Source organism: Mandrillus leucophaeus, unplaced genomic scaffold, assembly GCF_000951045.1.
Source record: "Mandrillus leucophaeus isolate KB7577 unplaced genomic scaffold, Mleu.le_1.0 Scaffold732, whole genome shotgun sequence".
Lineage (NCBI taxonomy): Eukaryota > Metazoa > Chordata > Mammalia > Primates > Cercopithecidae > Mandrillus > Mandrillus leucophaeus.
Window position 1 is genome coordinate 971,565 of NW_012107942.1, and position 15,089 is coordinate 986,653.

General features: G+C 35.4%; 1 protein-coding gene across 3 annotated transcripts in view; it reads right to left on the reverse strand.

Annotated features, from left to right (window-relative positions):
- The window catches only part of MAP2K4 (mitogen-activated protein kinase kinase 4), a 72,501-nt gene that overhangs the window by 39,575 nt on the left and 17,837 nt on the right, over positions 1-15,089 (reverse strand). For all 3 annotated transcript variants that reach the window (XM_011965677.1, XM_011965678.1, XM_011965680.1), the window contains one exon: positions 7,551-7,670. In XM_011965677.1, the coding sequence (XP_011821067.1) occupies positions 7,551-7,670 (120 nt within the window). The remainder of the gene's footprint in view (positions 1-7,550; positions 7,671-15,089) is intronic.

A 15,089-nucleotide genomic window follows, 5' to 3' on the forward strand; every position in this document is an offset into this window, starting at 1 on the left:
AAAAAAAAAAAAAATTAATTAGCAGGGTGGTGGTAGTGTATGCCTGTAGTCCCAGCTACTCAGGAGACTGATGTGGGAAGATCCCTTGAGCCCAGGAGTTCAAGGTTGGGTTGAGCTAGGATGATGCCACTGCACCACTCCAGCCTGGGCCACAGAGCAAGACCTTGACTTTAAAAAAAAAAAAAAAAAAAGATAAGAAAAGAAAATCATTTAACTGAGAGCTAGCTGGTTCATCGAGATGGTCAATAAAATTGATAAACCTCTAGCTGGACTAATTGGGAAGAAAAAAAGAAGACATAAATTATCAGTATCAGAAACAAGTGGCAGGGAGGGAGGGACAGGGAAGACAGAAGTAACACACTACAGACTCTACCAATATTAAAATAATAAAAAAGAAATATTATGAATAATTTTATTCCAATAAATTTGATAATTTAGATGAAAGGGATAAATTTCTTCAAAGAAACAAATACCAAAGATCACTCAACAAGAAATATGTAACTTGAATATAACTCTAGCTTTGAAAGAAACTGGATATTCAGTCAAAAATATTCTCACAAAGACATTGCTAAGTTCAAGTGGCTTCACTGGTAAATTCCATCAAATATTTACCAAAAAAAAATACCAATTAGATATAAATTCTCCCAAAAAATTCAGGAAGAGGAAATATTTCCCAACTCATTCTACGAGGCTAGCATTACACTGATACAAGTTAGACAAAAATAAGAAAACTATACATCAATGTCTCTCACAGATATAAAAATTTTAAATGAATTTTAGCAAATTAGCTAAATGTTAGTAATTTAGCAAATTGAATCCAATGACAGATGAAAAAGAGAATACGTCATAACGCCAACTGAATTTCTCCCAGAAATAAAAGCTATGCTTAATATCAGAAATCAATCCATATAACTTACCATTATTAAAACAATCGACAAACCATACATCTCAAAAACATCTCAAGGATATGGAAAAAGAATCTGACAAAAGTCTAACATCCATTCCTGACAAAATGTCTCAGCATACTATGAGTAAAAGGAGACTTCTTTAACTTGATTTAAAAAAAAATTATGAAAACCCCACAGCTAATATCATATTTAATGATGAAAACATGAATGCTTTCTCTCTAGGATCAGAAAAAAACACAAGGATGTCTACTCTCACCATACCTATTCAACAGCATACTGAAGGTTCTAGCCAGTGCAATAAGGCAAGACAAAAATAAATAAAGGAACTAACTGGGGAAGAAAGAAGTAATTCTCTATTCACAGACAAAATGGTGATCTATGTAGTAAATCTGAAGGGAGCTAAAAAAGCAACTGGAATTTGAGTTTCGCAAGGCTGTTGCACACAAGATCAATATAAAAAATCAAACGATATTTGTGCATATTAGTCACAAGAGAAAATTAAGAATATATATTACAGCATTACAAATAAACACTTAAAGGCAACTCTAGTAAAAAGATGAAAGACATACAGTAAAAACCAAAAATATTGCTGAGAAAAATTAAAGAAGATGTAAAATAATAAAGTGAGATGCCACAGAAAAGGGTCAATAGACTTAATATTGTTAAGATATCAATGCTCCCCCAGTAGACCTACAAATTTAGCAAAATCCCAATAAAAAATCCCAGCAGGTGGTTTTTTTTTTTTTTTTTTTTACCTTTTTTTTTTTTTTTTTTTTTTTTTTTTTTTTTTTTGCTGGTTTTTTTCAGGTCTTTTTTGGTAGAAATCGACAAGAAGATTCTAACATCCACATGAAAATAGAAAGGATATGAAAGAGCTGAAACAACTTTTCAAAGAACAAAGTTTAAGGACCAACACTCTCAAATCTGAAGACTTTCTACAAAGCTGGAGTAGTCGAAGGCCATGTGAGATTAGTGCAAAGACAGACAAACAACAGATCAACAGAACAGAGCAGTCCAGAAACAGACCCACATCTATATGGACAACTGATATCTGATAAAGGTGCAAAGGATATCCACATGCAAAAAAAAACCCCATCACTATATAACTCTCGATATATATAAAAACTAACTCCAAATGGGTAAGCATAAATGTGATACCTAAAACTATAAAACTGCTAGGAGAAAACATAAGAAATAATCTTAAGTGAGCTTGAGTTAGACAAGAGCTCTTACATACAACATAAAAAGTACAATAGATAAATTTAAAAATTGGCCCATATCAAAAATTTTAATGGCCCACATTAAAAACTTTTGCTCTCCAAAAACACTGTTAAGAATATATATATATATAAAGATAAGCACAGACAGGAGGCAGTATCTGCAAATCATAGGTCTGATAATAAACTTGTATTCAAAATATATTTTTAAAAACCTCCCAAAACTGAATAAGAAAAAAACCCAATTTAAATAAAAATGTACAACAGGTTTTAACAGGATCTTCATCAAAGAAGATATACAGTTGGTAAATAAGCACATGAAAAGACATTCAACACTGTTAGTCATCAGAAACATGCAAATTAAAAATACAAAGAGATTACACCATACATTTACTAGAATGGCTAAAGATTAACACGACAGATCATACTAAGTGCCGGAAAAGACATGGAAGAAACAGAACTCTCAAAAACTACTGATGGAAGCATAAAATGGTACAACTACCTTAGAAAAAAGTTTGTCCATTTTTTAAAAAGTTAAACATACACCTGCAATATGATCCAGCCATTCCACCCCCATGTAATTACCCCAGGAAAATAAAAGCTTATGTCTATACAAACAATTGTACATAAATGCTCAAAGCAACCTTATTTGTAATAGACAAAAACTGAAAACAATCCAAAAGGCCATCAACAGGTAAATGAGTAACAAACTGATATGTCTGCGTAATGGAACATTACATATAGTACTCGGCAATAAAAAGAAATAAACTACTGATAAATGCAAGATAATTATACTGAATGAAAGACGACAAACTGAAAAAGAGAAGTACATACTGTAAGATCCCATTTATATAAAAATCTAGAAAATACAAATTAATCTATAAAGGCATAAAGCAGGTCAGTGGTTATCTGAGGATGGGGACAGCAGAGAGGTGGCAGGCATTACCTACGTGGTATAAGGAAACTTGTGAGTGATGGGTACATTCATTACCTTGATTTTGGTGATAATTCTACAGGCGTATATGTTTGTTCAAACATATCAAACTGTACACTTTACATATGGGAAGTTTATCAGATGTCAATTTTACCTCCATAAGCTGCATTTAAAACTTGCAAGGAGAAAGAAGAGGGAAAGGAGAAGAGGGGTGGAAGTAAGGATAAAAAAGGGGGAGATAACTCGCTTCAGCCAGCATCACTGCCTTCTATAATCTGATGAACTTCTACATTTAGAAGTTACCCAAGAACAGTGCTTTCTGCACTAGAATTTATTGCCCAACCTCAAAAGATGTTTTAAGAGTTTACCTGCTATGAAATTCTCAAATTTTATGTATCAGAAAAATTTTTAAGTGATACTAGGTTTCAGCACTGTTAAGATAAATGCTAGGTCTTTTTTGTAAAATATAGGCTAGCAGTTACTTCCATTATTCAATTAATATCAAGCTCTTTTTTCCACCTACCTACAAAGCCTGAAAATGACTCTTAGGAACATGTGCAATTGAGTGACCTAATAACTTATCTAAACCAAATCCAAGCTGTACTTTGGACTTTTTTTTGAGTTTGGTTCCATCCTAGAAAGAACTATGCATGGTTGAAGACAATGGCAACACAGAAGTTACCAACTTCAGTATTAAGTATTATTCACTGCTCTGAATAAGTGACGGAACTTTCAGAAGCTCAATATTACCCAACAGCAAGATTAATCTCTAAACAGTGGAACTACCATTTGATCCAGCAATCCTACTACTGGGTATCTACCCAAAGAAAAATAAATCATTATATCGAAAAGATATCTGCACTGGTATGCTTATTGCAGCACTATGTAAAATAGCAAAGTCATGCAATCAACCTAAATGTCCACATTTTTTAAAATGTGACATACATACACAATAGAATACTGACAGCCATTAAAAAAAGAATGAAATCATGGTTTTGTTTTTTTTTTTTTTTTTTTGTGGCAACACGGATACACTGGAGGCCATTCTTAGTGAAACCACCTAGAAACAGAAAGACAAATACCACATGTTCTCGCTTATAAATGGGAGCTAAATCATGTGCACGCATGGACAGAATATGGAACTGGAGACCTTGGAGACACAGAAGAGAGGGAGGAGTTGAAAGGGTGGATGATCGAAAATTACTTGATGGGCACAATTTACATTGTTTGCGTGACAGATACACTAAAAACCCAAACTGTACCACTGCTCGATACAACCATATAAAAAAACTGCACTTGTATCCCTTAAATTTAAATAACATTTAAATTAAAATAAATAAATAGTTGCTGCAAGAATGAGAAAAGGAACATCTCATAAGCTCCTCAGTGGATGGCTGACTGAACCAAACCAAGAGCTGAAGTCCAGTGATTGTATAAGTTAGGCGAAATGAAATCCCTGGAGAGTGTCTCACAGTAACAGGAATCGAAAGCACTGTCTCTCTCACAGTGCTAGTAAGGTAAGGTAAAAAGTCCTGACTACATACATTCATTTCTACTATTTCCTTTCATGAACTCAGATTTTTTTTTGTCTATTATTGGAACTGAAGGTCATGTCACCAAAAAAGATACATGTAACTCATCAACTGCAAAAGAAAAATGTTTCTTTAAACTCTTATTAAATCTCTTTTATATATATGTGTATATATACACACACACACACACAATTATTATTTTTTTTTTTGAGATGGAGTCTCGCTCTCTTGCCCAGACTGGAGTGCAGTGGCGAGATCTTGGCTCACTGCAACCTCCACCTCCCAGGTTCAAGTGATTCTTCTGCCTCAGCCTCCCGAGTAGCTGGGACTACAGGCATGCACCACCACACCTGGCTAATTTTTGTATTTTTAATAGAGACAGGGTGTCACCATATTGGCCAGGCTGGTCTCGGGCTCCTGACTTCGTGATCCACCGACCTTGGCCTCCCAAAGTGCTGGGATTACAGGCTTAAGCCACCGTGCCTGGCCATTTTAATATTTTTAACCTTCGTAACTTGGGGAAATACACTTCTACTATTCACTCTTTAAAGGTAAATAATAAAAGTAACACTTTTCTTGTAAAACTACACTTTTATTGTAAAACTATTGAAAAACTATACTTTTATTGTAAAACATACTATTGTAAAAGTTGTTACTTTCTGCTTTCTTAAAACTTAATCTTTTATTATTCAGAAAGTACCTATTACAGATTGCATTCTAATTTTGGGGGAAAGTTCATGTTTCATCTACTTAGGCATTCCAGGTCTTTGTACAGCTTAACTGTGTAGTTCCTAAGCCTTCAACTTATCTCGTATCTTATCATATCAAAAATCTTATTTAAAAAGCATATATATCTATATCTATATATATATCTTCATCTCTGGACCACTTGTAATAAATTAGAAGGAACAGCGAGATTTCTGTCTCTGGAATCCCATCTCTGCCACTTGTTGGCTGTGTAACTTTTGTCAAATACACTAGATTTCATTTTCCTATCTGAAAAAAGGGGATAATACCACCAAATCCCGAAGATTATTGGGAAGAAAATATATGTGAAAACTACAAAGCATTCAACAGATGTTAGTGTTTACAGCTGCATATGTCAACTCCCTTCAACCCTTCTGAGACATAAAACCAAATGTGACTCAGCTATCCATGACAACAAAACCATTAGAATATTGCTCAGACACTACTCCAAGCTTCTGTGCTTTGTTTCCACACCTTTGTCAATCACGAATACGACTTACTCGGCTTTCTTTTCATATAGTCAGACTCCCACACTATCCAGCCCGAGGCTAGGTATGTAAATGGTACTTGAATGATTAAATAAATGAACAAGTGAAATAAATTGGTATATTCCAGCACTATGGAGGTGATTTAGGGTTCAGGTAGAGCTGGGGAAAGTCTATAGTGAAAATGAATACAGCACTGAAAAAACTAACCACAGAATCTAGTTAGGAGAGAATATCTAATTTAGTCCCTAATTAATTATTGCTCTGCATATGGTGTGATGATTCAATGATTGTGAAGAAAAGTTCACAGTTTGGGAATAAAGGGAGGAGGAGATGGTAAGATTCTTGTGCAACATGAAGAAAGTTCCAAACATTTAGAATAACATTACATAATATTTAGGTCCAAGTTATAGTCATGCACATGAATACATGACTGTATACTGATGTAATGGAATCTGATGTGAAATGATGGAAGAAAATTAATAAATTCAGTATATCTGGTCATAAAAATGAATATTCTCATCATTAAAAAGTAAAAAGACAGGAATAGAAAGAAACTACATGAGTCTAGAACTAACAATTAGTGATTCAACAAAGAAATGGGAATCTCTCATGAAGTAGAATGTGTTGTTACTAGTTACCTAGTAAGAGTACAGAAAAACAAATAAAAATTTCAGAATTAGGTTTAGAATTAACTAACCTCTAACATCTTTTCCAATTGTAAGATTTCATATATTTCTATTCAGTGCTACATTCAGCCCTGTTTCAAAAATATATATTAATTTTAAAGCCAATAACAATATAAACCCCAAGGGTACACTCTATAATCCCATCCCAAAAAGAAGAGAGTAGGAGGGTTTTTCTTACCAGTTTATAACAACCCAGCTATTCATACTAACATTTGCAAAATGAGAAAGGTACTTTTTTAAAACAGTATTTGAAATGCTTAGCAGTTCAGTTCAAGTCCTACTAAGTACAATTTTTGATGGCAGTCTAGGACACCATAATGTATTGCTTCATTTACAGCTCCAGTTCTACTCCTAGCCCAAACTCACTTCCACATTTTAGGCAGCTGGATGACTGGAAATGAGTAAGTGGATTGAGAGCTGGAAGCAGAAATGATAACCCAAGTTGGGACACAAAATAACCAGAGGAAACAGGATTATGAGACCAAGAAATTAAGAGCTTTAGTTTCTACACAAAAATCTGGATAAAAGAATTAGAAAAAAATAATTTACATTGCAATTGTTCATTTCCATGTCTGATGGGTATACTTCAGGATTATGGGCAGGGACACATAAGTGTTTATATTAAATGCAGATATACACTTGATGACAGATGAGTAAAAGGTAAAATATAAAGTTGGGTTGGGGGGCGGGCATTGCTCAAGGCCCAATGAAAATCTAAAACTGTAGCAAAAGCGCTGATATTTAGAAGTCAGCTGATTTTTCAGGTTCTTAAAGAACATAAAATATTTGTATGAGATTTACAAATGACAGCCACAAATACTAAAATACACACACACACACACGTATGTGATTCACCGCTTACCCACCACCCCAAAAACAGTCAGAAGTTAATATGTACGTTATCATGGTTACATACTAAGATACTGAGATATTAACTTGTTACTAATATATTGCATTTAAGAATAGAATCAAATCCTGCCATCTTCATTTGTCCCAATTAGATATTCATTAGTCAGCTAAAACCCAATTTATTCCTACCTCTCTGAAGAGTGCACCATAAAACTGAACGATGTATGGGCAATCACTACTCCGCATTACTACATCCAAATCCATAAGAAGTTGTTTTTGTTCTTTTTCATCCACCGTTGACCGAATTCTCTGGAAAAGAATGACAAAAGACGTCAAAAAACCAAAATACTTTTGTCAAAAAAACAATAATTTTTAGTCTCATGGTAGAGAAAAACCTCTACCATGAGACTAAGAATTACCAAGCAAGCTTCACAAATACCAGATATGAAAATTACCATCTTTCCTTACACTTCACAAGAATTACTTTTATCACAGAAAGTTTAACAAACAGCACTCAGAAATCCTTTAAAGGAGACAGGGCAATTTAACCATGAGCATTTACTAACAATGTTGGGAGTTATGCAACGAAGTTCTTAGGCAGTAAAAATTAACCCCCATACGCAAATATAAAGAAAATGATAATGAGTTGTAACAGCTTCATATGAATAATTATAGGTAGCTTTATACATACTTTTAATCACCGTTTCAAAATTGTATGGAATCTAGGCATTCAAAGCAAGAACATCCCTCTTCACTCACTAGCATCCCCATACCACAGTGTCCTCATTCATAAAGATGGGAAATAGACCAGAACTGGATAAAGTGAATACTAGTATAGGAGTAGTGCACAGACAAGAATCCAGGTCTCCAAAATCCTAGACTGGGACTCTGTCCTTTAACTGCACTTTCTATACATTAAAAACAAAAAGTTCTACCTGACTCTCCAACCCACGAGTCAGCATGCAGGGCAGCATAAACCTGTGGAAGAAAACCTAAAAATGAGGAAACAGAGGGCTCTTTTTGTCTATTCCTAAGCTGATAAAGCGCTCCTCCATCTACTGCAGACCACGGATATATTCCTAACCAAGCGGCACAACAATTTCTTTGCACATTTCTAAGAGACTGCCAGAAAACATTAAGTACCCCACCTCCCACCTCTTATTCAGGAACAGTATAGAACACAGAGGTGTTGGGAGGGACAGTTCCCACTGCAATGGAGAGAGAGGAAAGAATCATGTTCAGAAATTATAAAAAATTAATAATAAAATTATAGATTAACATCAAAGCATGCAAACAACTTCTGTTCTCATAAAAAAGTTCACAATGTCACACCACGCCACTGTGTACAATACATAGTATGTACTTACAAGGCAAGTTAGTATCAAAAAATACACAAGGTGGCATTTTGTCTTCCAAAGACTTCGAGGTATCTGTCAATGTTCTTGAAAGGGATGAAGGCAGTCAATTAAATTCTCGAGCCCGTTTTACAGAAAAGCCAGAGGCACAAAGAGATACAAAAGATGTATTTCATGTGACATGAGAATAAGCAGTTGTTTAAGGAATAGAAGTAGGTTCTCTCAGTTTCATTTTTGAGGAATTCCATATATTCCAAACAAATTTAATTTTGCTACTTAAAATTTACAGCTTGCTAGCTACAGTATTTCATAAGCAAATAAAATTTATTAACTGTCATCTATGTTATATACAAAGATTTATCTACAACTTTTATATTAAATATCAATACTCAGATAAACAAGGACTAAAGTAAGAATGAAAAATAGAAACAAAATAAGACTAGTTCTATTAATGTTAAGGAAAGTTTCCCTTCTGATTTTGATTATTTTCATAGTTTATGGATTATTAATCTTACTTTTAAATCTACTTCAGCACGTTTGCTCAGAAAGGATATTTTTTAAAAGTCAAAATAGATGTGATCTGTATTTGTACAAAGCATGATGTAATAATTTTTGTAAATACTTTACCTTTATACCTGTTTTTTAAAAAGTAACTCTAAAAGTGTAGCTGTGAAAATGCTAATTCAAGAAATTATTTATAAAAGAATCTTAATTATCCTATATATCTAAATTTAAAATAGACGAAGAGTTGTTAATTAGAGACAAGTAGGGAAGAAAAATCAAATAACCCTTTGGTTGGGGAAGATTTCTACCTAATTCTCACTATTAAAAGGTGTTAACAAATGTATTTTTTTCTATTTTTACTAGTATGAATATATTGGCAAATGGAAATACACTAATACACATAAACTACTATTTTAAAAGGTATCTTCTTTACTAGTTTTTGTTTTGCAAAACTGGTTGTGTGGTATGCTAAATATACATTTGTACAAATATTTATATTTCAATTAGAAAGCATATTACAGTCAAAACCTCAATAGTTATCATCAAGAACTGACTTTAGGGAGCGAGCCAGTGTCCAAAAACCCTACTGTTACTACAGAAAGGATATATGGATTACATGATGTAAAGGCCTAACTGAAGTTCCAACATCTTACTGATACCTAACACTGAGACAATCTCTGACAGAACTGTTATTAACCAGAATGTAGAGAGTTCCCAGCACAGCTCTAACCTTTGAGATCACTGGCAGGAAAACCTATTCAACTGTAAATATTCTTTAATGTCACTTCTAGTACAAAATAGAACACAGAGCAGCTGAATGGCCTACTAGTATAACATGAAGGTGATTGTGCTTTTCAATAGATCAGCACCTCCCCACACTCTCTGAACATTTTGTCGAAGTATCTGGCAGTGGGTAGAAAAGTAGCTGCTGGTATTGCATCTGAATTGTTTGGAATTGAGCAGTAACAGCTAACTCTTAATTATACTAATGTTTTAGGGTTGAACTGTAACATTTATCACGTGAGCAATTAATAAACTATTTCAAAAGGCCTAAAGGACCCCAAAAGGGGATTAACTGCAAACACATGCCTCTAATAGCAGTAACTTCAAATGAGTGATTTTAATAACTCAATAAAGAATTCAAGCAGAAGACATAATGACAATCAGCGATTCAAATCCGAGCGTACTTAGAGACTAAAGCTACTACCAAGAAAGTTTTTCTAATCGACCAGCAGAACAATATCTACGGGAAAGACTTCCACATTTGAATCAAATGAGTCCAGAATCTTCTAACATTAAAGGAGCATAACTACCTAAAAATTGGACACGTCAGTAAGAACAAACTTCTCTTCCCTTTATAAAGCTGTCCCTAAGAGCACAGAAAAATGGAAGTACAAAGGTGACACCAACTATATGACTTGAAATTCTCATAATCATAATGTTCAGAAGCAACAACCATTGATTAAAAAACCTTGAGTAACAGGAAAATTTCATTTATTTATATAAATTTAAAAGTTAGATAAGGCTGTTTACTTGAGCTCAGCAAACCTTTTTTCCCTGCCAGTAAAAAGTAGAATGAAAACTACAGGAAACCATAAAATACTTAAGAAAATCAACTCAAGAACATTAAGTTTTTAATATTATTTTCAAAATCATTCTTTTTCATTATGGGGTTACTGAGCTCTTTTACTGAACACAACTTTACTAACTTAGCGTTAAGTTATTACATGCCCCCAGGACAAATTAAATTGTGTTTCTTGAAAAAAAATCCACATCTCTTTCCCAATAATAAGAAGTATTTTCAGATTATTTCAAGTTTTACTTTATTTGGAATACAACATAAAGAAAACATTGCAAATCAAAACAAAAATTACTACTCTACATATATAAGTAGTTTTCTACAGTAAAGAAATTTATAAATTTGAAGTTAATTTTTTTAACTGGTGTCCAAATCTGTATTCAAGGTTGAGTATAAGCCCAGTAAAGCAGGTAAATGCCAGTAAAAACAGCAGGTAGATACACATCAGAAATGCCAACATCAACTCCAATTGAGAATCACTTAGAGACACAGGGAAAAAAGATTACATTCCCAGTTATCTGGCGTTAAGACTATTAACATTATGCATGGTTCTTGTCCAATTAAAAAAAAAATTCCAAAGAACATAATTTTTCTATAACTGCCAGTCCAACTCATGCCATTGGTTGGATCAGCCACAAATTTAGTTGCTGGGAGTTCTGTATGGATTAGGCTGCAGTAATTGAAAGTTAACAAGTCCCACAGGACAAGCTAAAAATTTTCAGTTACAAATGATCCCCTTGCCCTCTACTCCACCTCATCGCAAAACACAGCAACATCCACTTGGTGAACAGTCCCAATCATATAGAAATGTCCCAAATTCCCAGTTGTTGAAAGGTTGCTTTCCTTCTTTTGGTGCAACATGGCACCTAGAAGTCACTGGTATATTTAAATGTTGACAGCTTATAACATCTATTGATCAAAATCTTGAATAATATTTAGCCTCATGTGGAATGCCTCCATTTTTAACAACTTGAATTTAAAGTATAAATAACCTTTTACTGATACTGAAGAACTATGTAAAAGTGCTGTTCCAGGTGTCCTCTAACTTTATACTGAGATCTCCAGGGAAGCTCTCTCTTCACACTGACACAATTCTCCAGCCTTGTATCCAAACCCTACCAAATCCATCTCTCACATATGATTTGTTGGTGCTCACCAGGCATGAATGACTAGCAGTAAAACATCGGTAAGTATGAAAAACTTTAAAGCAGACTATGACACATTGTAATAATGAAAAGGGACTAGAGGAACTAATAAAACTAAACTCACTTAAGGACTGGAGTGGAAGAGCAAAGAAAAAGAAGCAACAAGAGGATGGAGAGAAACAGGCAGTAGATACTGTCAAGGAAAACTAATTGATTCCCTTCTTACTCAGATATTATGCCTCAATCCCATCAAAATGGTGACTTTTTGTTTGTTTCCCTTCATTTTCTAAATTTGTTTTCATGGGTGGGAAGAGACCGGGAGAAGAGATAGTGGGAAAGAGCACGATGATGAAGTGATCGCTATTAAGGGGTAAGGTTAGGAAGACTCAAATGTGGCAAAGGAGGGCAGGCTGACACGCAATGGCTAAGGGTGGAGTTGCAGACGAGGCAAAATAAAGGCTCATGTTGTAGGTCCTAAGAAGCAGGTCACCAAGTAGCATTGTGCCTAGATGCTCAATAAATACCTGGCTCATTCTGATAGTGGTCCTTGCCAGTCACCCTGATTCAGAGTTAGCCCTTACATCTCCATGTTAGGGTGCTCAAAGATATCTCAGTTACTAGAGAAATCAGGCACACACACCTTATCCCAAAGCACCAGGGCCTGCCTTGAAATGACCCATTCTGTGACTGCCTGTGTCCTGATGTGACAACTACTGATTCTTTCAGATCAACCCAGTTTTTCTTCCTGCCAAGTCAAGCTAGAGAAAGAAAGCTGTTAGATAGAAAACAAATGCTATCTCTTGAACAATGTGTGTGAAGAGGCACTCTGGGTTACCTGATCCCATTCCTACATGGAGAAAGGGAAAATAAGTCATTATATACTCAAAAGACTCAAGAGTAAAAATCGATTGGATGACAAGTCATATATGCACTTCATTAAAACAGAAGTTCCACAGAGGACATGACAGGTGTCAGTTCCCAGGATCTGAACGTTCTAGGCGAAAAGGATATGAATCATCAGCAAACATGTAAGGAATCAAGAACTAAGGAGTCCAGAAAACAACTTTAGAAAGCAGTGGTGCCACAGACACTTGAAAACAGCATCATAATCAAATAAACTTACAAAATGGCTACCAATTCTAACTGATGCTATTTTTGTTTTGTTTTGAAATGGAGACAACGCATGGAGGAATGAGCTGTGAGGGGCATAAGAAATGGGAAAATTGACGTGGAAAGGAATGACCATCAGTCCTGGCAGATCTCTAAATTCTCACATGACAAATTCTTGTCGGGTGTTTGTATGGCTCAGCTGAGGGTCCCAGAGGGCAGTATAAAAAGACAGTAAGAGCAGAGCAGGAGACAGATCTCCCTGCTGCACAGGTACACCTGTAGCTGCTTAGAGAAGTTAGGAATGGGTAGAGTAGTCCAAAGTAAAAAACAGGTGAGTTCCTGGATCAGAAATTAGGACTCAGACACAATGAAACTCAGCAAGGTGATGAATTCAATCATTACAAGAACACAGTATAGGGCTTTAGAGATTATTCCAGGGATCAATTAAAACAAATCGACACAAGATAAAATAGTGCAAGCTACTAGTAATTTGGCCATTAGCAAGGGAAAGCATCATTTTCAATTCACCACCAACCAAAATCAGAATACCAGAAGGTATTTACTCTTCAGCAATCTACGTGGAATCTGCTATAACTAGGTTAGCTAAAGCCCATACTTCAGTGCAGGGGGCTTGTTCCCCTACAAAAGCACCTACTGTCACCTAAGGTTACCAAAAGAATCTCTATTCCGGGCCGGGCACAGGGGCTCACGCTTGTAATCCCAGCACTTTGGGAGGCCGAGGTGGGCAGATCAGGAGGTCAGGAGATTGAGACCATCCTGGCTAACACGGTGAAACCTTGTCTCTACTAAAAATACAAAAAAGTTAGCCAGGTGTGGCAGCGTGTGCCTGTAGTCCCAGCTGCTGGGAAGAATGAGGGAGGAAAATGGCATGACCCCGGGAGGTGGAGCTTGCAGTAAGCCAAGATTGCGCCACTGCACTCCAGCCTGGGTGACAGAGCAAGACTCCGTCTCAAAAAAAACAAAAACAAAAACAAAAACAAAAACAAAAAAAAAGAACCTGTATTCCTTATGTCAAGTAATTGCCAGTTGTTGTCCTGTCGAATTATATGATGGCTAAAACCACCACAGCCAAGACAAGAAGCAAATCGAAAGCTCCCTATGACAGTTGTCTACTTTTCGTACCAGGCAGACATCAGTAAGTATTTTATCCCCCATGCAGAAATCCTGGAACTAGTACATGAGCAAACACAACACATGGGACCTCCTCTCCACAGAAAATGAAGAGTGATATAGCAAAGGTTCAGCATTAAAAATCAAAAGAAGAAAAGAACAAAGATTATCTTAATACAGCTGTGGTAATATTTTGAAAATGCATCCAGTTTCTGTGATCTACAAACACCAATACTGCTATGCCATAAACATACCCTTCCATTGTTCATTAAGTAATCCTTGCTAAAGATCCCTCTTAAGGTTACCGTCTATAAATAAAATGTGAAGGGGAGTCCACTGCTAGTCAATGATTGACATCAGATCAACCGAAGTCAGTGATGTAGAGGATAGGAGAGCAAGGATCACACTCCTACAGTGTCCCTACTATTCTGATCCCTACAAATCTGCTGCTTTCCCAGCAAAAATGTCCAGAATTCCATTGTAATACAAAGTTGGAAAATCCTAGAAACCAAAACTGGAAAATCCTAGAAACCATAGCAGCACCTCAATATCCTATCACCTTCCTCCGGGCTGCAGAAAATCTTGGGTATTCTTATTTTCCTTATTTGTGGTACGAGTTCCTCCTTATCAGCCAGAGTCTTCTAAATAGATCACACACGAAAATGGCCATGATTTCTCACAAAGTCATCATTAATAAGGTCAAAGCAGATGGCAACATTAACCAAAACAAACAGTAAAAGAAGCAAGCAAGATATCTGGAATGCTGATCACAGATGTAAATCTTGCTTTCCTGTGAAAAAATAAGTGTCTGTTAAGTCAACTGTTTTCAATTATGAAAGCACATATGGTTTTACTAAGGGCAGAAGAAACAATGCTAATTCTTAATTGCAAAATCACTCAAATC